Raw genomic sequence first — 26,622 nt, 5'->3', positions numbered from 1 at the left:
GAGCACTGTACTGACCCAATGGCTCATTGTGCATTGAGAACTGATCTGCTTCCCTGTCTTCCTCTCTGTCGTCATCAACACCGAAGAAAGGTGGGAACAGACTATCTTTCAGATTCTGACCCGGCCCAGGTTGACCACCAGCAGTACCAAAACCAGCGTTGTTCACCACACCCACTGTTGTCCTCTTACCACCGCCTCTAGATCTCAGCCCCTGGTTGGAGACACCATCCAGGTTCACACCACTGTTTGCTGCAGAAGCCCGCTCGAGCTTCTCGACCTTATCAGCCAGAGCTTTCTGACCAACTGCAAAGCCTTGCATAATGTTGATCAGCTCGTTCATCTTGTCCTTCAGCTCGAGGATATCAGTATTTGGGAGATCCATCAGCCTGGGAGTATTGCGTCTTGTGAAGTATCTGTGAGGACGAGTTGAGTGCAAAGGTACAACTCTGCGAGCACGAGCAATGATTCCTGAAACAATCAAGCACGTTAGCAACAGATACCTGCAAAATAAAACACAAGTTATTATGATCAATGCATGAATGCAGTGTTTATCCACATGAGGAACACTTTGTCTCTTGATCCTGGTTTCATCGAGACAAATAACAATTCGGCAGCAATATTTTGATATTCAGCATTTGATTCATCATACAGATCAGAGATATATGATTCAGCAAAATACCCCTAACCATGTGTGTGCTTGTGAGAGTGCATACGGTAAAGCAAATAAAGCTTGAAGATCAATCACTGAATGAAAATAACCATCACATAACAACATGCACAATAAGTGCCATAGTCATACATCAAATCAGATACAAATCTCCAGAATCGGGAAAGAAATACAAGCAAATGAATTCCGTCAACAAGCCTGACGGTAATCCACACAAATGACAAAGCTAGCCTGATGAGGGTCCCACAGATGGCCCTATCTCATCTTCCATCCTCGCGAACTCTGCGGCGAACCTGAGCTCGGTGTTCTCCTGCTGTAATCTCCCCACTTCCTTCTGGTGAATCTTCATCTGCCTGAAGTAATGATCTCTCTCAGCAATGTAATGATCTCTCTCAGCGATGATCTTCGCTTTCTCCGCTTCCCACTCTGCAGCGAGGACTCTGGCTCTAGCATCTCTCTGATCTCTCACGAGGATTTGCCTCCGCTTCTCATCTTCAATGACCTTTGAAGCTCTAGCCAATCTCTCTTTAGTGATGCCGTGCTCTCTGGTAGATGATGCTAAGGCTTGGCTGACCTTCCCATAGTAGGCAGTATCCATCTCAAAGCGCTTTGCTTCCAAGGCATGTCGCTTGTCTTGATCTTCCATCTTCACTCTGATCTCCTGGTTGGCCATCTGAATCCGAGCAACACTCATCTCCAATTCCGCTTTCTGATCGCTCGACTTCGTGAGTCGAATTTGGGGTACAAACTGCAAGTGCACAGTTCTATCGCGTAGTTTTAAAAGATATCGATCCCACAGGGACTTATGAATCGATATACCGTTATCTAAGGTTACTACGTAAAGCTAAGGTGAATAATGGTTGATTGTTTGGGGGGCGAAGCTAAAAACTAAACTAAGATCTAGATTAAATATTAATAAAGCGGATATCGGTATGTAGTTCGTCGTAATTAGGGAATCAATTCTTTGTCGGTTTCTTGGTTTTAAAATAAATCGTTTCAGTTAACTATATTGATTAAAGGTTTTATCTCAAACTCTCGCTCTGTTGAATAAACCATGATTTTATGTTAATGTAGTTGTCACTTATAATTAAGTCAAAAACCACTTTTTGAAAGTAATAAAGTTGCAGAAACTCTTTTTAAGAAAACACTGACCGTTTTAAACACCCTTATCTCAAACTCTCGCTCTGTTGACTTAGGTTATACAATTAAACCCGAATGCTTAACTCTCGTCCTCACATTCAATCTTTAAAAATACTTTTTGGAAAAGGTCAGAATTTAATTAACTCTAAAACTTGCTCTCGCCCTGATCTAGAATTAATGCCTAATTTACACTGTCCAGTTAAAACCTCAAACTCTCGCTCTATTGATTTTAACTTCTTTATGTCTTTTACTTTTGTAAAAAATCTTGTTATTAAACCTGTACATTGAGACCGTAAAAAGATTGATTTTAATTTTAAGTTTAATTAGACCGACTTAGCCTTGATCCCTTATTTCGCTTACTTTACATACCGATATCTAGGCGAATTAGCCAGACATGCTAAACAAACAGAAATACATATCATGCATAAACAGACTCATCCCAGGCAGATAATATAAATAATTAATAAAACAAAGCATTAAATAATGATTAAAGAACCTGAATGCGTTAAACAATAGTCTTGAACACTCCACCACAAGCCGGTAGGATTTGTTCTTGGATTCTTCAATTAAACAATAAATTAAACCAAGGAAATAAAACTAGAATCTAACGTAAGGTTAGATCCGATAAAAAGTTACACAATAGTTTCCGGTGTAGAAACTATTATGCGAAAAATATCTAAATGCTAAAAAGGGAAAGGTAAATTGCAAGGGAAAAAGAATGTAGAACTTGCAAAAGAAATAAATAAATAAACAATGTTAAGTTGCTGGAAAAGAAAATTGCAGAAGCGTAAAAAGAAAGAAAATTGGAAAAGCTTCGGCAGCGTGAGCGTGGAAAAACCGAGGAACCCTTTTAGGTTTTTGAAGTAGCTATTTATATTGGTGTTGGTAACTGCTTTTCGTTTCCCCAGGGTCTTCAACGTGGCTAAATGCATGGCGTGGATATAGGACACAAACTCCTCAACGTCTCTTCAAGTCTTCTGAGGGCGTTACTTGCGCCAAAAAGATAGTGGAATGGTGTGACGCTCGTTACACCATGTGTGACGTCTGTCACAAGGCTGTTTTATGTGACGCTCGTCACGCCCCCTGTGACATCCGTCACAGGCACAACATTGGTTTCTTGTGCGCTTTGGGCTGGGCTTTGGCCTTTGGTTCTTTTTCTCTCCTTTTTGCACCTCCTTTTCTTCCATTTTTCACTTTTGCTTCAAAATGGATACCTGACATAAATAGAAAGGAAATACCGCATAATATCTGATAAAATGAGATAAATTAAAGTAAATGATAATATAATCTAATTGAATTAAGTCCTAAAATGTGATATAATTTCATGTTATCAAACTCCCCCATACTTATATCTTTGCTTGTCCTCAAGCAAAATACAGTATAGAAATCGTTTTAAAATTTTAGCCAGATGAAATTTCAAAACACACATCAATTCGTAATAGGTTGCAAGTGGATTTTGTTTAGAAGCAACTTGAGTTAAATCTTGATATCAACAACTACCGTCACAACCTAGACAACCCTGCCTTGTGCAAATCAGTTCAAGTACCCTATTATAGCTATCCTAGTTCCCTTACTCTTATTTCACCCGTTTTCATTCTAGCGAAATCACATTAAGCCCTTTATCTTTTCGCGCACATAGTGGAGTAACCGGTTAGTGATTATGATCCCCCTTTTTGCTAGAAGTTCTGGTACATAAGTCGGATAACTTCGTTATTCAGTCCAATGCAAATTGCGGGGGATCGGACCGTAGTCCGCCCTACCAAGTTCAGTACCAGATACCTACTGAACCAACTCATAATGGATCTTTCATATTATGCTTTTTGTATGATCTGCAACCTTTAGATTAAATGATCTGGTAAGGATCACCTAATTTAATCAGTGCATTTCCTGATATATTCGTATATTTTATGTTACTTTGGGGATCATTCACTTATATTCATCGGCTCTCCACGTAGTTTGCTATTAAGATGGTGCTGACTTCTCGTATAAACTACTCGGGGTTACTATAAAACTTAAAAGTTCAAGGGATTGGTATAATAGGTACTTATCCTGATCTAACATGTTGAGGTTCGTTTAGAGTGTTTGGCGGTAGTAGTCTTTGTCTTGATTCGACTCAAGATCGATAAGATGAGCGACCTTTATACTTACTGAGTGTGTTGAATTTTTGTTATGGCTCAAGAAAATTGAGGGGAATAGATAATAGGAATTTTCACACTCGGGACTTAACTTAAATTTTTTTATTTTTTATTTTTTTTATTTATTTTTTTTGATTAAAAGGGAAATAACATTAAAAGGAAAAGTACATACTTGAAAAATGGAAATAAGAAGAACACGGTTTCCCCCCCCCCCCCCCCCATACTTAAATTAAACATTGTCCCCAATGTTTTAAGGAAATGAAATACAATATGGAAAGGAAAAAGAAACTACAACTAAGGTTGTCTTCCGCCTCTGGTTCTTGGACCTGGTGATCTCGGACGTAAGTCTAAGTTGTCGAACCTGCTGAACAACTCAGTAAACCGCTGGTCGGTTATGGCATTCCTAGCATCCTGTTGTTGTTGCATTTGATGCATTATCTGCATCATCTCGACATTCTGTGCCTGCATACCCTCAATAGCATCCATGATGTCGTCGTTGGTTGCAGGCCTTCTTCGTCGACGACGTTGGGAGGATGGGCCAGTTGTATTGCCGGAAGGGTTGAGCGGGACTGACTGTTGTGTAGGCGGATGATCACCTTGCTCCATAGTTTCAAACTCGTCTGTGTGCGGGTTTGTTTGTGAAGGCTCGGTGGCTTCGGGAGCGTTTAGATCATAGAGGTGGCGGTCGGGGTTTGTGACATCAGTTAGGGCGATATTTGGTAGAACAACGCTTGGGACTGCCTGGTTGTTCACCATAAGATAGTATCCTCCGCCTACTCTGTTCTTAATCAGGCGGCTGGATCGACAGTAGCTGATATCCATAGATAGGGGAGGTAGAGATTCTAAAGTTTGGAGTTTATCCCCTAGGTTTAGGCCAAGTGCTATGGTGGTGATTAATCCACCAATTATAAAAGGTTACCAGCCTCTAGCACATAAGGTGCGGATATGATGAAATAGAAAGGAGGCGGCGTTTACCTGAGTATCCGGTTCGAAGACGCATTGGAGGAAGAATAGTTCCTTTGAGTTTACCTTGCTGTTGTTTGGTCTTCCAAAAACTGTGTTTTGCAAGATGCGGATAAAGTACCGGATAGTGGGGTTATGTATATGGGAGAGAAGGAGCTCTTCCCAGTTGTAGGTATCTATACCGGAAATTTTCTTAAAAAGGCCGAAAACGCCAACTGTGTTCCAGTTTGAGTTTGGAGGGATTCTGGGGTGTAGCAGACCTTCTATGGGAAATTGTAGCATGGTACTCAATTGGTTTTGGGTTAAGGAGTACTCGGTGTTGAACATACGGAAGGTTGCGGTACCGGTTAAAAATTCGTCTTCACTGGCGGGAGGGGTGTAGTCGTATGAACTTAAGAATTCTAAGGTTAGGGATGGGTAGGTGGGTTGATTATGAGTGCAAAGGAAGGTTAGGTTGGCTTGACGGAGCATCCATTCGATACCTTGGAGTAAGCCTAATTGTTGTAAACAAGTGAAATCGGGGTACCTGGTGGAAACGATGCCTCGCTGTTGGAAACGCTCGAATTGCTCCCTTTGATAATTTTCATCTTCGGATCGGAAGATGATATTTCCAAAATTCTGATTTCCCGCCATTGTGATGAATGAATCTTGAGGGGGTGATTTGGAAAGAAAAGAAATGTATTGGATAGGAGACAATGGTTTGTGGTGAATGAAGGAAGGTTTGGTGGGTATTTATAGAAGAAGAATTTGGAAGTTGGAAAGAAGAAGTGGTTGAAAAGTAATTAAGTGTGGTTGAATGGAAATTAATGGGGAAGGTAAAAAATAAAAAGGTGTAACGTTCGTCTCCAACGGCTCCTTAACGTTCACTAGTCTGAAGGGTGTTACGCTCGTCACAGAAGTGTGACGTTCGTAACAGGCACTTGGTGTGCCGTCCGTTATGGATTTGTGTGACGCTCGTCACACATTCCATTTTGGCAAGGCTTCAGTAGCGTGGATTTTATTTTTGTTATTATTTTGTTTTGTTTTGCTTATGATGGTTTATTCTGCAATTTAATTTATTGTGCACGCTTAATCTGCTTTGTATAATAATAATTCATAGGTAGCAACAGTAGAGCATAATAGCTATTGCATAATAAAATTAAATAAACAACTTCAATAAAATGATCATAATGTATTACAGGAAAGGAAAACAATGAAATGAAAGAGAAATAAATGTGAACATGAATTCAAATAACATTAATGAATAATCTAACTTAAGACTAAATAACTTAGAAAAATAACTAAATTCTATCCCTCTGTACGATCTCTGGCCGGAGGAGCAAAAGAGTTAACATGATGTAGCAACTCGTGGAACTGATTCGTCATACTGCTCATGTATCCTAGAACTTCGTGTCTCATGTTAGTAAATTCTCCTCTGAGGGCGTCTTGTTCTGACATCAAAGCTTCAATGGCGGTGTTATAATCAGTTCCGGGCATATGATGTCGGAGGTCGGATATGGCTGATTCTTCAGTCTGAACAGGCTGAGGAGGAGGGTCAATATCATAGTAGCCGGATGGTGTCTGAGGGTCAGATTCAGCATGAGGGATCTGGTCATCATAAGTCTCATAGTCATCACAAATCTCATAGTCCTGGATGGATTCAGTGGATCCAGCAGGAGTGGGAGTTTCGTTCAGGTTATAGAGCCAGTTACTGCGGTTATGAATGCTAGTCCTAGGATCGGGCATGGTGAATAGGCAGAGAACCTGGTTATCAATAATAAGCTCAAACTCATCAGTCCCAAGGTTCGCTATAAACATAGTGTTGAAGAGGAAAGGTATACTCATACGATCAAAATGTCCCATCTGGTTAGTGTTAGCTAGAGAAAAGAAAACATGAGTTTTAGTCAGGATTTGGCCAAATGCCGAAAGAAGAAAAAATTATTATTATATATATTGTTTTTTTTTTTTTTTTTAATTAAAAATAAATCAGGAATTAATACTAAACAGAAATTAAAAGAATAATTTAGGAAAAAGAAAAAAAATAGGAAAATGATAATAATAGAATAAGAAAATAATTGTGGGTTGTCTCCCACTAAGCGCTTTGTTTAAATGTCGCAAGCTCGACAAAGAAACTGTTAAGTATAATCTGTAGGTCCTGGGGGCATTTCGTCTAAGTGTAGGATTTGCGAGTCTCCATTGGTTTCCGCATAATGATAGTGTTTTAGACGTTGCCCGTTTACGGTAAACGGTTCTGTGGATTTGCCTTTGATTTCTATTGCTCCACTGGGGAAGATGTTAGTGATATGAAAAGGTCCTGACCATCTGGATTGGAGTTTTCCCGGGAATAACTTTAGTCTAGAGTTAAATAAAAGGACTGCGTCGCCTTGCTTGAAGATTTTCCTTGATATACGCTTGTCATGCCATTGTTTTGTTCTTTCTTTATAGATTCTGGCATTTTCATAGGCGTCTCTTCTGAGTTCTTCTAATTCATTTATGTCAAGGATTCTCTTTTCACCGGCGGCTTTATAGTTTAGATTCAGATTTCTAATAGCCCAATAGGCTTTATGTTCTAATTCTACCGGGAGGTGACAGGATTTTCCATAAATGAGCTTAAATGGGTCGTCCCTATGGGGGTTTATAAGCAGTTCGGTATGCCCACAAAGCTTCTGGTAATTTTAATGACCAATCTTTCCTTGAAGTGGCGACCGTTTTTTCTAGTATTTGCTTGATTTCTCTGTTAGATACTTCCACTTGTCCACTGGTCTGAGGGTGGTAAGGTGTCGCTATCCTATGTCTCACTCCATATTTAAATAATAATTTTTCGAGTACCTTGGATATAAAGTGCGATCCACCATCACTGACTACTATTCTTGGGATGCCAAATCTCGAAAATATTATATTCTTAAAGAGCCTAGTTACTACTCGGGTGTCGTTTGTTGGGGATGTTACAGCTTCAATCCATTTTGATACGTAGTCAACTGCCACGAGTATGTATTTGTTACCGAAAGAGGATGGAAAAGGTCCCATGAAGTCTATTCCCCACACGTCGAAGATCTCTACTTCCAAAATACCTTTTTGTGGCATCTCGTCACGTCTAGATATGTTTCCCGTGCGTTGACATCTGTCACATTCCTTAATAGCCGCATGTACGTCCTTCCATATAGTTGGCCAATAAAAGCCGGCTTGTAGGATTTTAGAGCAGGTCTTGGATGTACTTGTGTGTCCACCATAAGAAGCGGAGTGGCAGTGTTGGATTATATTTTCTACCTCTTCTTCGGGTATACATCGACGGAAAATACCATCGGGGCCTCTTTTGAAAAGTAAGGGATCATCCCAGTAATAGTGTTTTATGTCGTAGAAGAATCGTTTCTTCTGCTGGTAAGATAAAGTAGGTGGAACTATTCCGGCAGCTAAATAATTGACGAGATCAGCGTACCATGGTGTGGCAGATATAGCTAAGGTGGTTTCTACTTGCATGTCGGAGTTGTTCTCTTCCAAAGTAGCTATAAGTTTGTCATACGAGAAATCATCATTAATTGATGTTCTTTCCGGTTCAAGGTTCTCAAGTCTAGAGAGGTGGTCTGCTACTACGTTTTCAGTTCCTTTCTTGTCCTTGATTTCTAAGTCGAATTCTTGTAGCAACAAGATCCATCTTAGGAGTCTAGGTTTAGCATCCTTTTTTGTTAAAAGGTACTTGATAGCAGCGTGATCAGTGTAAACTATTATTTTAGCTCCAACCAAGTAAGAACGAAATTTATCTAGCGCAAATACCACTGCTAGGAGTTCTTTCTCGGTAGTGGCGTAATTCATTTGCGCTTCGTCCAGGGTTCTGCTTGCGTAATATATAACGTGAAGCTTTTTATCCTGGCGTTGTCCTAACACAGCACCTACAGCATAATCGCTAGCATCGCACATTATTTCGAATGGTTCATTCCAGTCTGGTGTCTGCATTATGGGTGCGGAGATCAATGCTTGCTTAAGCGTTTGAAATGCTTTTAAACAGTTATCGTCGAATATGAATTCGGCATATTTCATCAACAGTCCGGTTAAAGGTTTAGTTATCTTAGAGAAGTTTTTGATGAATCGTCGGTTAAAAAACGGCGTGTCCTAAAAAACTTCGTACTTCTCTCACGGTTCTTGGGGGTTGAAGATTTTCGATTACCTCTATTTTGGCTTTGTCTACTTCAATTCCTCTGTTCGAGATGATGTGTCCTAAAACAATTCCTTCTTGTACCATAAAGTGGCACTTTTCCCAATTAAGTACTAAGTTTACTTTTACACATCGCTCAAGAACTCTTTCCAGGTTTTCAAGGCATTCTTCGAAACTTTGTCCGTATACAGAAAAGTCATCCATAAATACTTCCATGATGTTTTCGAGAAAGTCGGCGAAAATTGCCATCATGCATCTTTGAAAGGTTGCAGGGGCATTACACAAACCAAACGGCATTCGTCTATAAGCGAAGGTACCAAAAGGGCACGTGAACGTTGTCTTTTCTTGGTCATCAGGGTGAATTGGTATTTGAAAGAAGCCTGAATAACCGTCTAGATAACAGAAATGTGAATGTTTTGCTAATCGTTCTAACATTTGGTCAATGAATGGTAAAGGGAAATGATCTTTTCGGGTTGCTTTGTTTAGTTTCCTATAATCAATGCACATTCTCCATCCTGATTCGATTCGTTTAGTTATAGTTTCCCCTTTTTCGTTTTCAATAACCGTTATGCCTCCTTTCTTAGGTACAACGTGCACAGGACTAACCCATTTGCTATCAGATATAGGATATATAATACCTGCTTCCAATAACTTGGTTATTTCCTTTTTTACTACCTCACTTAGGATCGGATTTAGTCTTCTCTGGTGTTCCCTAGAGGTTTTACAGTCTTCTTTTAACATGATGCGGTGCATACAAATAGAAGGACTTATTCCTTTAAGATCGGTGATGTGGTACCCTAGTGCGGTTGGATACTTCCTTAAGATATGTAAGAGTTTTTCTGTTTCGAGTCTACCTAGGTCTGCATTAACTATCACAGGTCGTTCGAGTTCTAAGTCTAGGAATTCATATCTCAGATTTTTGGGAAGTGTTTTCAGGTCAGGGGTTGGTTTGTTAAGACATTGCGTAGGATCCGGTGTTATTGCTAAACATTGGTATGATCTGTCTTCTACAAGGCAGTCGGATGATTTGTCTTCTCCTAACTCTGCTTCTTTTATGCATTCATCGATGATATCCATGAAGTAACATGTATCTTCTATTGCAGGTGCTTTCAAGAATTGGGAAAGAATGAATTCAATTTTCTCTTCACCTACTTCGAAGGTGAGTCGTCCTCGTTTTACGTCTATGATTGCACCGGCAGTTGCTAAGAATGGTCTTCCCAGTATAATGGGTGTAATATCATCTTCTCTAATGTCCATAATTGTAAAATCAGTGGGAATGTAGAATTGACCTATGCGTACGGGAACGTTTTCAAGGATTCCTACAGGATATTTGATGGAACGATCTGCTAGTTGCACAGACATTTTGGTTGGTCTTAATTCTCCCATTTCCAGTTTCTTACATATGGATAAAGGCATAACGCTAATTCCGGCTCCTAAATCGCATAAGGCTTTGTCGATGACAAATTTTCCTATGTGACAGGGTATAGAGAAACTACCTGGATCCTTGAGTTTAGGGGGCATGTTTTGGATTATAGCGCTACATTCGGCAGGGAGTGTAACGGTTTCGCTATCCTCAAGTTTCCTCTTATTAGAAAGGATTTCTTTTAAGAATTTAGCATATGAGGGCATCTGCGTAATAGCTTCGGTGAACGGAATTGTAACGTTTAATTGTTTAAGGAGATCAACAAATTTTCTAAATTGGCCCGCATCTTTGGTTTTAACAAGCCTTTGAGGGTAAGGTATAGGTGGTTTGTAAGGTGGTGGAGGTACATAAGGTTCCTTCTTTTCTAGGGTTTCCTTATTACTCTCTTCCTTTTCCTTAAGTTCACTTTCCTCAGTTGATTTCTTAGGGTTTTGGTTTTCTATCCTTGGATCAGACGGTCCTTCCACTTCCGTTCCACTTCTTAATATAATTGCATGAGCGTGGCTTCTCGGGTTAGGTTGGGGCTGTCCAGGGAATGTACCAGTTGGGGCAGCAGTAGGTGCTTGTTGTTGGGCTACTTGTGATATTTGTGTTTCCAGCATTTTGTTATGGGTAGCCAAGGCATCTACTTTGCTTGCTAGTTGTTTAAGTTGTTCGCCAGTGTGTACATTCTGGTTTAAGAAATCTTTATTGGTTTGTTGTTGGGAAGCTATAAAGTTTTCCATCATGATTTCCAAGTTGGATTTCCTAGGGGCGTTATTGTTAGGCATGGATGGGTTCGGTTTCTGATATCCCGGAGGTATAGCTGGGGCTTGATTTGGAGACTGTCCAGGTGCGTACAAAGCGTTATTACTCTTATATGAAAAGTTTGGATGGTTCTTCCAATTTGAGTTATAGGTATTCGAGTAGGGGCTTCCTTGAGCATAGTTTACTTGCTCTGCTTGGATTCCTGTCAAGAGTTGACAGTCCGTAGGAGTGTGGCCTTGGATTCCACAGACCTCGCAATTCTGAGTTATAGCAACCACGGCGGCTGGAGGTGATACGTTTAAACTTTCAATTTTCTGGACCAAAGCATCCACTTTTGCGTTAACGTGATCAAGGTTACTTATCTCGTACATGCCAGTTTTCGTTTGAGGTTTTTCCACCGTTGTTCGTTCGGTTCGCCACTGATAGTGGTTTTGGGCCATGCTCTCGATAAGCTGGTAAGCATCAGCATAAGGTTTGTTCATTAATGCACCACCTGCAGCGGCGTCTATTGTTAACCTTGTGTTGTATAAGAGACCATTATAAAATGTGTGAATTACTAACCAGTCTTCCAAACCATGGTGTGGGCAAAGTCTCATCATGTCTTTGTATCTTTCCCATGCTTCGAAGAGAGACTCGTTGTCTTTCTGTTTAAATCCGTTTATCTGGGCTCTTAACATAGCTGTTTTGCTTGGCGGAAAGTATCGGGCAAGAAAAACTTTCTTCAACTCGTTCCATGTGGTGACTGAGTTGGAAGGGAGAGATTGAAGCCATCTTCTAGCGCTATCTCTTAATGAGAAAGGAAAAAGACGAAGTCGAATTGCCTCTGAAGTGACACCATTAGCTTTAACAGTATCAGCGTATTGAACAAATACGGATAAATGAAGGTTTGGATCCTCGGTAGGATTTCCAGAGAATTGGTTCTGTTGCACCGCCTGCAACAGCGAAGGTTTAAGTTCGAAGTTGTTTGCTTCGATTGCGGGCGGAGCAATACTTGAATGCGGCTCATCTTGCGATGGAGCGGCGTAATCTCTAAGAGCACGAGCTGGTTCTGCCATCTCGGTTATCGAAGGAAAAAGGTTTTTGAAATCAGGAAGTTCTATAGGAGGGAGATTGTTTGCAGCACGATATTCCCGAATTCGTCGTAAGACTCGGAGATATCGTTGATTCGTAGATAGAGCGGTTCGCCTTGTGAGCGAGTGCGTGGCATACAAATCAACGAAAGAAAGAATAGAAGAAAAAGAAACCTTAGTCTCTACAGCGTAACGGAAGAGTTACGATATCGATTAAATAAAAGTCCCCGGCAACGGCGCCAAAAACTTGATCGCTCGACTTCGTGAGTCGAATTTGGGGTACAAACTGCAAGTGCACAGTTCTATCGCGTAGTTTTAAAAGATATCGATCCCACAGGGACTTATGAATCGATATACCGTTATCTAAGGTTACTACGTAAAGCTAAGGTGAATAATGGTTGATTGTTTGGGGGGCGAAGCTAAAAACTAAACTAAGATCTAGATTAAATATTAATAAAGCGGATATCGGTATGTAGTTCGTCGTAATTAGGGAATCAATTCTTTGTCGGTTTCTTGGTTTTAAAATAAATCGTTTCAGTTAACTATATTGATTAAAGGTTTTATCTCAAACTCTCGCTCTGTTGAATAAACCATGATTTTATGTTAATGTAGCTGTCACTTATAATTAAGTCAAAAACCACTTTTTGAAAGTAATAAAGTTGCAGAAACTCTTTTTAAGAAAACACTGACCGTTTTAAACACCCTTATCTCAAACTCTCGCTCTGTTGACTTAGGTTATACAATTAAACCCGAATGCTTAACTCTCGTCCTCACATTCAATCTTTAAAAATACTTTTTGAAAAGGTCAGAATTTAATTAACTCTAAAACTTGCTCTCGCCCTGATCTAGAATTAATGCCTAATTTACACTGTCCAGTTAAAACCTCAAACTCTCGCTCTATTGATTTTAACTTCTTTATGTCTTTTACTTTTGTAAAAAATCTTGTTATTAAACCTGTACATTGAGACCGTAAAAAGATTGATTTTAATTTTAAGTTTAATTAGACCGACTTAGCCTTGATCCCTTATTTCGCTTACTTTACATACCGATATCTAGGCGAATTAGCCAGACATGCTAAACAAACAGAAATACATATCATGCATAAACAGACTCATCCCAGGCAGATAATATAAATAATTAATAAAACAAAGCATTAAATAATGATTAAAGAACCTGAATGCGTTAAACAATAGTCTTGAACACTCCACCACAAGCCGGTAGGATTTGTTCTTGGATTCTTCAATTAAACAATAAATTAAACCAAGGAAATAAAACTAGAATCTAACGTAAGGTTAGATCCGATAAAAAGTTACACAATAGTTTCCGGTGTAGAAACTATTATGCGAAAAATATCTAAATGCTAAAAAGGGAAAGGTAAATTGCAAGGGAAAAAGAATGTAGAACTTGCAAAAGAAATAAATAAATAAACAATGTTAAGTTGCTGGAAAAGAAAATTGCAGAAGCGTAAAAAGAAAGAAAATTGGAAAAGCTTCGGCAGCGTGAGCGTGGAAAAACCGAGGAACCCTTTTAGGTTTTTGAAGTAGCTATTTATATTGGTGTTGGTAACTGCTTTTCGTTTCCCCAGGGTCTTCAACGTGGCTAAATGCATGGCGTGGATATAGGACACAAACTCCTCAACGTCTCTTCAAGTCTTCTGAGGGCGTTACTTGCGCCAAAAAGATAGTGGAATGGTGTGACGCTCGTTACACCATGTGTGACGTCCGTCACAAGGCTGTTTTGTGTGACGCTCGTCACGCCCCCTGTGACGTCCGTCACAGGCACATCATTGGTTTCTTGTGCGCTTTGGGCTGGGCTTTGGCCTTTGGTTCTTTTTCTCTCCTTTTTGCACCTCCTTTTCTTCCATTTTTCACTTTTGCTTCAAAATGGATACCTGACATAAATAGAAAGGAAATACCGCATAATATCTGATAAAATGAGATAAATTAAAGTAAATGATAATATAATCTAATTGAATTAAGTCCTAAAATGTGATATAATTTCATGTTATCACTTTCTCTGTAAGCAGCTGATCCCTGGCTCTCTTCATCTCGAGGAATTCTTCCATACTGACAGAAGAACTTGGACCCTCAATCATAGGACACCGAGGATCACCTCCTGGAAATGGTAGAAGTGTGAGCTCTGTCCTCTTCCGCAACCAATCATCAAATAAAGGAAAATACCGACAGTTAACCTTGCCAAACGGAACCTTTCCTTTCCTTTGAATGTTACGCCATGACCCAGACACCTGCATCAACTTGGCCTGATTGCCCTCAATCGGGAAGTAAAAGGACTCCTGAGTCTCACACTCAAGGGGAGGAACCTCCATAGCAAATCCCATCTGTCTCCTAAGAAGCGTTGGGTTGTAATTAATGCAACCCTGAACTCCTATGAGAGGCACATTGGGAAAATCCCCGCAGCTATATATAAAATTCCGTCCAGCCAAACCATTATGAGTCCATGCTATGTCATCAGCCTGCAACCCCATCAACCTGAAGGACCACTTGACCGAAGGACCAAGATGAGCAAAAGCACCTCTGGAAGGCAAATATCCCATAAACCACTTGAAGAGTAACTGAGCACAGCAGCGGATCAAACCCCCACGCCGCTTCTCGTTTCTGTTATGAACCGAGTAATAGACATCTCCGATCAGAGTAGGAATAGGGTTTCTCTGCATGAACAATCTGATAGCATTATGGTCCACAAAGCTCTTATGATTAGGAAACAGAATAATCCCATAAATGCTTACAGCAATCACCGCACAAACTGTCTTCCAGTTACCCACTGCAGCATGTTCCTTGGCTTTTGCCTCCAAGAAACTCAAATGAAAACCCGGTAATTTCCCCTTTTCCTTCAAACCCTCCTTAGTCATTTCCGGACTCAAATAAAGAGCACGAGAAATCCCAAGGACGTCAGGCTCTCTCCTAATAGCACATAAAGGAATCTGATCGCGGATCTGAACACCCAGAATGCTAGCATAATCCTCCATCAGAGGTCCCAACAAATAATCCGGAAATACAAAGCATCTCAGCCCCGGGTCATAAAACTGGAGAAGAGTATGAATGGCGCTCCTGTTGCTGTCTGTGAGTCTGAAAACCATCTTCAGGATACTACCGTATGACTCTCTAAACATCCCCACATGGTCGGGTGTAATTAATGCAATCATATCTCTCAACTCATCAATCTCGGGGTTGAAGAAACTGTAGGCAACATCATGCTTCAAACCGGTCCTCATCTCTGAGCAGAAATCTCTCAACCAAGATCTCGATCAAAAATGTCCCTGCATATGGATAAACATGTGTTAGATGCAGGTAAATGCAAAATGTAATGATGCTGATGAATGAATGCAATGCATTGCCATCCTCCAAGCCATCTGATCATCTGTTGCTCTGAATTACAGCCCGGACCACTGAACTGATCACAACCATCTGAAGGAGAATGTAACCACCAATCCATCTCAAGGATTCCGAAATAAACGGCAGACAGATACATCATCATCATCATCACCTGACAAAACTCTGAGCAGATACCCACAACCTCTAAATCGGCCCGGGGAATCCTGAAATAAACGGATCCCCACTGATAAATAACTCGGACAGCACCCCGGCGTCTCGGCAATGAACGACCATAAATCCGACTTATAAATAGGACTCTGATTAACGGAACCAAAAGTCACCATTTGAGTCACCGTCTGATCATGCATCTGAAAGAACCACCCTCCCCTCGCAGGTAAATTCTAATCAGGACATCCTAAGGCGGATCATAGTCTCGACAATCGGGCAGAGATACTCAATGGGTTTGCCCTTTCGGGTGTGCCATTGTAGCTCCCTTAAGATCGTCTAAACCAAAGATCCGGGAAATGAACGGTCACCAGAGTCAACAGCTCAAATGAAGTAACTCAACCAAAGTGGAGTACCCCACAGAGGAAAGCACTATCAAATGAACCTTGTCCGACTTGTGGCATGTCACGTTGCAACAATATGCTGATAAAGCAAATGAGGAACGTGAGACCACACTAATCCTAGGTGTATACTCGGGCCTGGGTTTTAGCCCCACTCAGAACACCCACCCCAAACAGAGGAACCACCTGCACAGAGGACGGCAACATGATAGTATGATGCATGCAAATATTTATGCAAATATATACACTGTTAGAATAATAAATGCAATAAATACAGCAAAACAAGCAACCTAAACTATCCTAGAACGCTAGGAAGAACTCGCTTAGGGAAGATGGACAATCACAGGTCAACATAATAGTCCCCAGCAGAGTCGCCAGCTGTCGCATCCGCGAAAAACAACCGGCGAGCTGAAACAAAACAACACAGAGCCGCCATCGTGCGTTATTTATCCCAAAAGAGGGAAAGGAAACGCTCAGAGTAAACCTGGGAAAAGCAAGGTCTCGCGACCAAAGAGATGGGATCGGGAGTCGGTTACGCAAGGGGAAGGTATTAGCACCCCTCACATCCGTCGTACTCGACGTGATCCACGCTTTAAAAGAAAGAAAAGGTTGCTAAACAAACATCACACACACACACACACTGAAGACCACACAGGTGGGGTAAAAGAGGAGGGGGCTCGCTAGGATATCGCATCCTATGCCTACGTATCTCGTCTGGAACGAGAATCAGAGTTGCCGTAGTTCGGCTCACGCACGCCAAACAAGACACACACAAACACAGGCAAACATGGAACCCGAACGCCAATCGCTGGACTTACATCGGCTTCCGAACCAAACAAACACAATCAGGATACGGACAGCCAATCGTTGGGCTTACATCCATATCCTGACACACAAGAGGATTAACAAGCAAACACACACAAAAAGAAAAAAAAGTGCCCGGAGAGACCTCGCACGGTCTCCTGCCTACGTACCTCATCTGGTATGAGGATCAGGGCGACGTAGTTCCCCTGAAAGGGAAAGAAATTCTAACCAGAGACAAAGGGGAGACACACTACCAGGGAGCTGTACTCGAGCCTAGTGTTATCATGCATCATTGCCCTATGTTATGGTTTCTACCTACTTGCACAACAGCAAGTTAATCCTATCCAGGAAAACAAGCATGCAAGCATCAACAAAACAAAACAAACATTTCAAGCAAATATTCACAAAGCACACACTATATCCAGTCATAAGTGGGCTCAAACAAAGGGTTCGACTGCCGAGGCAAGTCATCTGTACAAGGGTAGAGTTAGCTCTTAACCTTGCCATTGAGGGGCTAAGGTGAAGCTGATGAAAAGTGAGTGAAGATTAGACTTCATAGCTCTTATCCCTGGCCAGGGAGAGCTTCAGACAAAGGAGCGTGGGTTCAGAAAGATGGAACCCTTCTACGCTCAAAGACTCTGACACAACTGTACAAAGTACAAGATCTTGGGTTTGTGTCCCAATGCATCAACACAGTGGTGTGAGCAGAGGGACGACTCAACAGAATAGTGGGAGATAGATTGCATATCTCTTTGATCCACCAATTGCCTTAATCAAGGTCTTTACCTGCTTGGCACAAAAGTAAACAAGCACAAACATCGCCTCTTAAGGAGGACTTCAGACAGTTGCCTGGCCAAGTAACAGGCCAGGTCTTCCAGACTACATGGAGAATAGAAATTCTACCTCAATTGGTTTAAAAACCAAGCAACAGCAAGCAAGTTCTCAAGGAACTGTAAGCAACTTAATGTACCTTATGAATGAAGCAGATGAGGATCTTGATGTTTCCACGTGCAAAAGGTCCAAACAGGTGATGCTTAATGTTCAAGAAGATGTTTGGAAAAGGTTCCTTAGCTCCAGCACGCTCCAGGTGCGAGAATTCTCAAAACTCCATTGATGTGCAAGCTATGAACAGTCACGATTCTTGATGCTTTTGGCCATGAATTCAACAAACAGTCCTTCAATGAGGTTTGTGGAGGATGAATCCAAAAAGAATTGTCCAAAATGATGCAGAACCGATGAAGAATTGTTGAAAAAAGTGATGAAGATTTTTGAGAATTTTGAGAGGTTTTGGTGAAATTCAGTTACAGATCTTTGGAGAATGTGATTGTCATTACAATTCTGTTAGGATTAGAAACTTATACCATCTCCTTAATCACTTTGTTAATCATAATTAGCAAAAACCAATTGATTAGTGAAAATGTGCATTTAGGTGAAAGTCCAAAAATGACCTTGCCAAATAATGCAATGTGACAGCTCATGACAGTCCAAACAAGTTTCAATCGTCATATGTGATGTGTTGGAAGTGGTCTCATGTCCAAAGGCCTTGTATTTCTCAATTTCACTATGCCATGCCAAAAATACACATGAATTCACCTGAAATTTGACTTTTTGCATTGACCATTTTTGGTGAATTTTGATCATACACCATGAAAGTACATGTGAAATGGGGTTTGCTCACAAAAAGATCACCCAAATTGGACATTCCATGCGAAAGTTATGCCACTTTGATTATAGGCATTTTTGGAAAATGAATGGACCATAACTTGTCAACCATACATGGAAATTTCAAGTTCTTGGACTTTTTGGAAAGGTGAGATCAAGATCTACAACTTTCATGTTGGACAAATTTTCATTTGAAGCTTTTTTGGACATGTAATTTTGTGGTAAAAAACTTTCCATTTTTGGGAACTTCCATTACAAGTCACTTTCTATTTTTGGCAATTTTTGTCCTGACTTTATTTTCTTCATTATTGAGCTTTGACATGTCAAATGAAACTTATTTCAACATGAATGAAGTGTATCCAACTCTCTCCCACCTCCAAATCCATAAAATCAAGCACAGTTAACCACAATTGACTTTTTCAACTGATAGATGAATTTGGCAATGCACTGATCAATCTGAGCCCCAATCTTCTGATGAAATGGCTCAAGGATGAAACCCTAGCCTCCATAAGCTCAATACAATCATGAAATGATCCCCATATCCATTGTAGACCCCATCTCCTTGCTATGCCCTGATCGGCCCAATGCAACTGATTAGGGTTGACCAGTGGTCAAAACCCTAATCCCAAGGTATCTTGATCAAACACTTGAATCTTCTTGGATGATCTCAAAATCATGATGATGATGATGTGTCATTGCAACCAAGATGTAGACCAATCTCCTTGAGAAATCATGAAACCCTAATTCATAGCCCAATCCTCAGATGGCTAATGATCAGTCAATAAAACCCTAGGCTTGCATCTCCACCTCTTATCTTCTAACCAAGACTTATGAGGATGACCTGCACAATGTAACCACATGATATGCAATATGCAATGACTAATGACCTAAAATGATATGCAAATATGTTGAGCCAGTCCCAAGAGAGGAGGGCAAATTTTGAGGTGTTACATGAGGGCTGGGTTGAAGTCTTGTTTTGGCCCAAGGGATGTGTAGTCCTTTCGTTTTTTATTAATCTTCTTAGGCCTTTTAGGGCCCAAGCAATGTTTTGCACAACACATACCATCACATGGCTGGTGCAACCCCCCCCCAGGAGGCTTGAGTTCGCGTCTTTTTTTTGTTCTGGTCGTGGAAGGGAGACGCCGATGAGATTGTTGCACGGTTGCTTTTCACTGTCCTGCGTGTGGTTTTAAGTGACGATGAGGATGATGGTGAGGACTGGGTTGAAGTCTTGTTTTGGCCCAAGGGATGTGTAGTCCTTTCGTTTTTTATTAATCTTCTTAGGCCTTTTAGGGCCCAAGCAATGTTTTACACAACACATACCATCACATGGCTGGTGCAACCCCCCCCCCCCCCAAGGAGGCTCGAGTTCGCGTCTTTTTTTTGTTCTGGTCGTGGAAGGGAGACGCCGATGAGATTGTTGCACAGTTGCTTTTCACTGTCCTGCGTGTGGTTTTAAGTGACGATGAGGATGATGGTGAGGACTGGGTTGAAGCCTTGTTTTGGCCCAAAGGATGTGTAGTCCTTTCATTTTTTATTATTCTTCTTAGGTCTTTTGGGGCCCAAGGGATGTGTAGTCCTTTCGTATTTATTTTAATATTTTGATTTTTATCTTGATATTAATAATTGTTTGATTTTAGAATTTTGATTTTTATTAATATTATTTTCGATATTAGAATTTTTATTTGAGATTGACAATTGTTAGATAATATTAGAGTTGTTTTGATATTTGAATTTGATTTTAATTCTCTTGATATTTGTTATGATTTCGATTAATCCTAACACTTAACCTAACTCCTTTACATTTCCGCACTCTGACTTTTAATGTTTGTACCTAACTCCTAACATTTAATTTCTTGTCATTTTATTTGCTTTATTTTGCTTCGGTCGAACTCAAATGATTAGTTTAAATCCGTTAAAAATCGAACCCGACCGATATAAGTTTAATAGTGATATTGTGTACTCACAAGAATACAACACGTCCAATATAAATATTATTTAATTTATGGTTTAAAATATGATAATAATTAAATTAATTTCAAATGATATCATGTTATAATAATTTTGTTTTAAATAATAAAAAAATAGTTAGTTTATTGTCTATTCTAAAATTTTGATAGTTTTAAAAAAATTTAAAAAGAATGTTTGTGAATTTAAAAAAAAGAATGGTTGTGAATTTTATAAATAAATGGGATATTTTTATGGTTATAATTCAATAAATATTATACCGATCATATCCATTTGATTTATCAGATAAATTGTTTTAATGAATCTGTCAAAAACTAAAATTTTATCAGTTGAAATTAGACATTTAAAATAAAACTGTGATTTTCATCATATTTAAATTTTAGGTTCGATATCGACTCAAACCAACCGATTCTTGAAGGAAATTCAAACTATAAGGACAAGGAGATTAATCATTTCGCCATTGTCAAGTCCTCCTGCTGGATGGACTCTATAGTAATATATTTGTAACACCCATAATAGGGTGATACGGGGGTGAAGACATGTACAGAATCTATAACCACATGTGCACAATGTCCTAGTCACGATTTCTTAGGATTCCCCAAAATCAAGATCCATAGACTTTTATAAATACCTTATCCTTAGGGTTGGGGGGAATATTTTGAATACACGAAAAATACCCCCAAATACAACGCTTCTCACCCTCGTGAACTTCCTCTCTTTCCTCGTCAAAATCACTTGAAAATAGAGTCTCTCACCACTACAAGCTTGTCTTAAACCATCGAAAATCCTTAAAGTCTTTGAACACCAATACCAGTATAGGCGTGTCACACATATGTATTTTCTTTAATAAGTACATACACCTTCAACAAGATTTGATAGAACATATATAAAAATATTTTTTACATGAAAATAACATCAAAAGTCATTTTTAATATATCTTTTTCTCATATTTTTTGCTATTATATATTTTAACGTTTATGTATTCTTAAGATACCTTTTAATAAATTGTTTGTATATGTACATCGTTCGGTAAGAAAAAAATACTTTTTAAATTTAATAAATAAATAATGTATTTGATTATTATTATATATATATATTAAATATATCAATTATTTAATAAATTTACTTTTTTTTCTTAGTAATTAAAGGGTGTATTGTGTTTTTAAATATGTATTTGATTTATTATTTAATTTTTAATATATTTGAATTTTTTTATGTTAACTAATTTTTATATGATATGAATAAAAAATATATTATTAAGTTTGGTGGAACTGATTTTAAATTTCTTTATTAGTTATATAAAGGATAATGCTAGAAACTTATCGATACAAAATTTGTATTGAAAAATAATAAAATAATATATTTTTATTTTTATTAAAATTAATATATAATTTTCAAAATAATATTTTTTTATTTAATTCTTAATTTGTGTCTAAAGACACAAATTAATACTACCTTTATATAAATACTTAAAAATATAATTGAATAAATAATATAAAAATAAAATATAAGTATTAATAAAAATAATTGAAACTTATTTTAAAATGGATTTGAGTTTTCTAAACATCACATTTTGGTAACCAAATAAATGGTCACGTCAACACTATACTGCTACGTAGAGTACTTAAATACTGTTAACATTGCCACCACATAATTAATTCTATTAAATATTTGATGGCAATTTGACTGTGTACAATAAATTATGCAATTCAAGTATTACAAAATAAAAAATGGTAAAAACTAGATAAAAAGAATTACAAATGATGAATCAAATAAAATAATCATAATAGAAGATAAAACAGATTTGAAGATTAATCATGATAGAAGATAAAACAATCTTTTAAAAAATCTTTAATGGCCAACGTTGAGTGTGGTCAATTTAATAATCAATACTGTAGTATTATTTAAAAACGAAAATAAATTTATTTAATACTAATATCTATAGAAAAAGAAAACGAATAGACTTTAAATATCTTTCTTTCTTTTAAACAAACATAAAGCTTCTTCATCTTGAAGCCATCACCATACCAAACTCAAACAATTGCTTCTCCTTCACACTTTCTCGGTGTTGCTATAATCCAAATTATTACGGCGTCGTTTTCAGTTCGTTTGGTTTATAATCATTTTTCACACTCCTAATTTTCTAACAAATTCAGTTATCTTAATATATTCACTGTAACTCCAATCCAATGGGGAACTGTTGTGTGAAGTCGGAGAAATTCACGGCTGAGATTGTACCTCGAGACGGAGCTAAAGTCTATCCAACCGTCCGTTTATACGGTTCACCAAAAAGCATTCTCGCTGCTTATATTCGTTTCGCGCTTCTTCATAAATCCGTTTCGTTGGATTTCGTTCCCTCCGACGAAGCTCCGGCGAACGGTTTTCGGAGATCGGAAACTGACGGACACGTCACTCTTCAGGTTGGATCGGAAGTTGTTACCGGCTCACGGGAGACATTGTTGCGGTTCATTGACGCGCGGTTTCCGAGTCCGGTAGTTGGCGGTGGTGCGGAGGAGGAAAAGGCGCCGGTGATGGTGACGGTGATGAGGCTGCAGCATAAGAGTATGTTGTGGCATGTAGAGAGGGTTTTGAGGTGGGCGGAGGATCTTGTGACACGTGGAGGGAAGAAGGCCGTTGATCCGTCTGTTGGAACTCCGAGGATGGAGATAAGGAAATTCGCTACGAGCTATTCGGCGTTGTTGGAGGTTATGATGGAACATGCTCGAATGGAAGAAACTGTTCTATTCCCTTTCTTTGATATTGCTGATAGAGGTAACCAATTTTTTGCGATCATTAAATATATTTTGGAGTATACGTTAAATTAATTCAGTATTCTAAAGAGTTTAATCCAAAACTTGCTGAAATTGAGTAATTATGAGATTGATACTAACAGGTCAACGCCGATAATAATTTAAAAAAATAATAAATTAAATTTAATCGCAAGTGGTAGACACAGAGACACAAATACAAGTATATGTAATGAGAATGTGAAGTAGAAGATAGAAGTGATGTTAAGTTAGTGTTTTTGTGTTAAGCAAAGTAGTATTTTATTATGGTATGCTATGAGAAAGTAAGTTTACTTGCGTTTGAAGTAATGTTTTTTTGGGTAAATTTGCAGGGCTAACTAAAGCTGCAAAGGAGGAACATGCTAGGGACTTGCCTCTCATGAATGGTATTAAAGAAATCATTAAATCTGTTGGTGTTTTGGACTCGGGAAGCCCGGATTCTCGAGAGGCCTTGAACAATCTTTCTTCTCGCCTCAAGTTATTGCAAGTAAGTTCAGTTTGTTTTTGAAATGGTAAATGTTAGGTGCTTGTGATTATTCTTTGCATCTCTTTGATTTTATAGTGTTCTTTTTTAATCTGTGCCTTGACATCTCTGTTAATTTGTTATTAGGGGCAATCTAAACAACATTTCAAGGAAGAGGAAGTGGAACTACTTCCACTAGTGGAGGCATTGGAGTTAAGCAAAGAGCAAGAGGAGAATGCATTAGATCAATGCTTTGATGTGATGCTAGAAACACATGGTCGTTTGCTCAAGTTTTTTCTTGAAGGGCTTCAACCTCGCGATGCTATGAAGTACTTGGATTTGATTAGCATGTGTAGGAACAAAGAGAAAATGGAATCAATGCTCATGATGATACTTAAGTGAAAAACCTAACATGCAAGTTCAATCATTAGATACACATGGGTGAGCTGTGAAGCTTGCTTTGTCTATAGATGTAAAATGGGTTTTGTTTTTTGGTCTGCTTTTATGGAGGAAGCACCCAACACTGCACATGTGTAGACTTTCATACTTTAGCTCTTGTTGTGGTCTGATACATTCTTCTTGAACCACCTACCTAGCTATGTAGAACCTTATACCACACTATACAAAAAAAAAAGTATGTCGAGTGTTCGAATTATTGTCGTGTCTGTATGATCTTTCTGGAAGCCTTGAATACGACCCTTTTAATTAGGAAAAAAAAGAAGTCAGGATAGCATTTGAAAAAGTAGGGCATTTTCTTTTTCTCTTTTTTTTTTCTTTTTCTTTTCCTCTTGCTAGGTTAGATAAGGTTGTCATGACTATATTCCTATGTAATGTATATCCAAGTATATGGACCTCAAATATATTCTATTCAAAAGTACTTCAAATATACTATAGTTTCTTAAGTTGCACTTGTGTTGGGTTGGTTATAAGAGAATTTGTTGGATTCTCTTAGCTATGTTTACCAGCTAATAGCTCATATGGTGTTTGTTCCCTTTCAAAATTTTATCACTTCATATCTAAACATTAGTTGTTAAGTCAACTTCCTTGCCACCTAAGAATAAAGTATCTTCTTGAATCTTTCATCTCTGATTTTGAATTCTAAAACCTTTTCTATTTAATGTTATAAATAATTTAAATATATGAAGTACAAATATCTACCTAAGACACTGATGTATATACATGAAATATTGAAATAGACACAAACACATTTTTTTTAAAGTGTTTATATAATCTACATGACAATTTATCATGCATAAATACCACTTTTTTTCCAACATGTAACATTGCCAACACGTCACTTCCACCTTCCATTATCTTTCCATCTTCTCACTTTTATCATTCTTCACAATACTCCTACTTTTCTAATTACAGCTATTATTGCCATTGTATCTACAATCTACTACCTATATGTTCAACATCTCACTACCATTATTATCAATTATTATCCACCTCTTGTCACCTCATTATTGTTACCTACACTTCACTCATATTTTATCACAATCACACTATGCTACCATAGAAGAAGCTTCACTGGCACTAGCACCATTTTAACTACTAATTAACTACCCCTTTAGCTTTCATTACTACCAAACACTCACCTATATTATTTGTAAAACTCTTCAAATTGATTGTTACCTTTGCCCTAATGATCAACTTAACATTGATTAATATTTTGAATTTCATTCATCACATAATGTAACATAGATCGTGTAATTTTCTTACTTCTTTTTCTAGCATTATTGTCCATTGTTGGATTATAGCTAGGAAAAATTATTAAAAAAAATGTTACATCAAGAACTGGAAAAAATATATTGAATAATAATAGAATATATTATTGTTACATCAAGAAATACAATACTTATATAGTTAATTATAGCAATTAACTAATAACAGTTAGACAAACAACAACTAACTAATCAAATATATCTTTATTAATATTTTCTTAAACAAATTATTGTTTATCTAAAGATTTTTTTTATGAGAAATAAATATATAAAAAAATGTATATGAATATATATAGTTTCATATGAATTTATCAAATTTGAAAACACATTTTAAAATATTTTTTATTTATTTATTTTAAGTTGATTTATACATTTTTGTTTTGTTTTGTTTTGTATAGAACAAATCGAATAGAGAAAAATATAATTGAGGTATAAGTTAATCAACTAAAATATCAAATTGACTGATAAATATGTTTTTAAAATTGCTTTTATAATTTAAATAACATTTCACAATTTTAATAAAAATCATGTTTCAAAAGTAAATGTAGGCCATCGCCCACAATGAGATTGGACAAGAGTTTCAATAGTGTATTATGGTATTAGATTAAGTATTCTGATAGCATCTCGTAAGGTTTCTTCCAAATCACTCATGCCAAAAAGCATAATTCAAGAGTTTTACCTTTAGACGCAATCTAGGTGGCAAACTTTTGAGTTGAGAGTTACTTCATGAAACAACCGTCATTTATTGCTTTGGACTTGAATATATATATATATATATATATATATATATATATATATATATATATATATATATATATATATATATATATATATATATTCACGTTCGTAGATGGTAGACATTGTAACAAAATTGTTTGTCTTATATCCTATAAGTTTTGATGATAAGAAAGTATTTAAAATAAAAATTGGGTATACTAATGTTTGTTCAAGTGTGCAAGATCAAAAATTAAAAAATTCATATAATATCCAAGTATTGATCATGACTCTGAACATTCAAAGAGAAGCGTGAAGATCATATTTTG

The 26,622-nt window shown here is 38.0% G+C and overlaps 1 protein-coding gene and 1 pseudogene across 1 annotated transcript; both read left to right on the top strand.

The window, feature by feature from the left end:
- The first annotated feature begins 11,774 nt into the window (after nucleotides 1-11,774).
- LOC127098954 (uncharacterized) lies at nucleotides 11,775-11,874 on the top strand (annotated as a pseudogene).
- A 10,701-nt stretch (nucleotides 11,875-22,575) lies between these two features.
- On the top strand, nucleotides 22,576-24,757 carry LOC127093237 (uncharacterized). Its single transcript, XM_051032143.1, has 3 exons — nucleotides 22,576-23,378; nucleotides 23,725-23,879; nucleotides 24,003-24,757. Exons 1-3 carry the CDS (start codon nucleotides 22,796-22,798, stop codon nucleotides 24,255-24,257), a joined length of 993 nt encoding a protein of 330 aa, XP_050888100.1. The 5' UTR covers nucleotides 22,576-22,795; the 3' UTR covers nucleotides 24,258-24,757.
- The last annotated feature ends 1,865 nt before the right edge of the window (nucleotides 24,758-26,622 follow it).

Source organism: Lathyrus oleraceus, chromosome 6, assembly GCF_024323335.1.
Source record: "Lathyrus oleraceus cultivar Zhongwan6 chromosome 6, CAAS_Psat_ZW6_1.0, whole genome shotgun sequence".
Lineage (NCBI taxonomy): Eukaryota > Viridiplantae > Streptophyta > Magnoliopsida > Fabales > Fabaceae > Lathyrus > Lathyrus oleraceus.
This window is presented reverse-complemented; position numbering and strand designations above follow the sequence as displayed.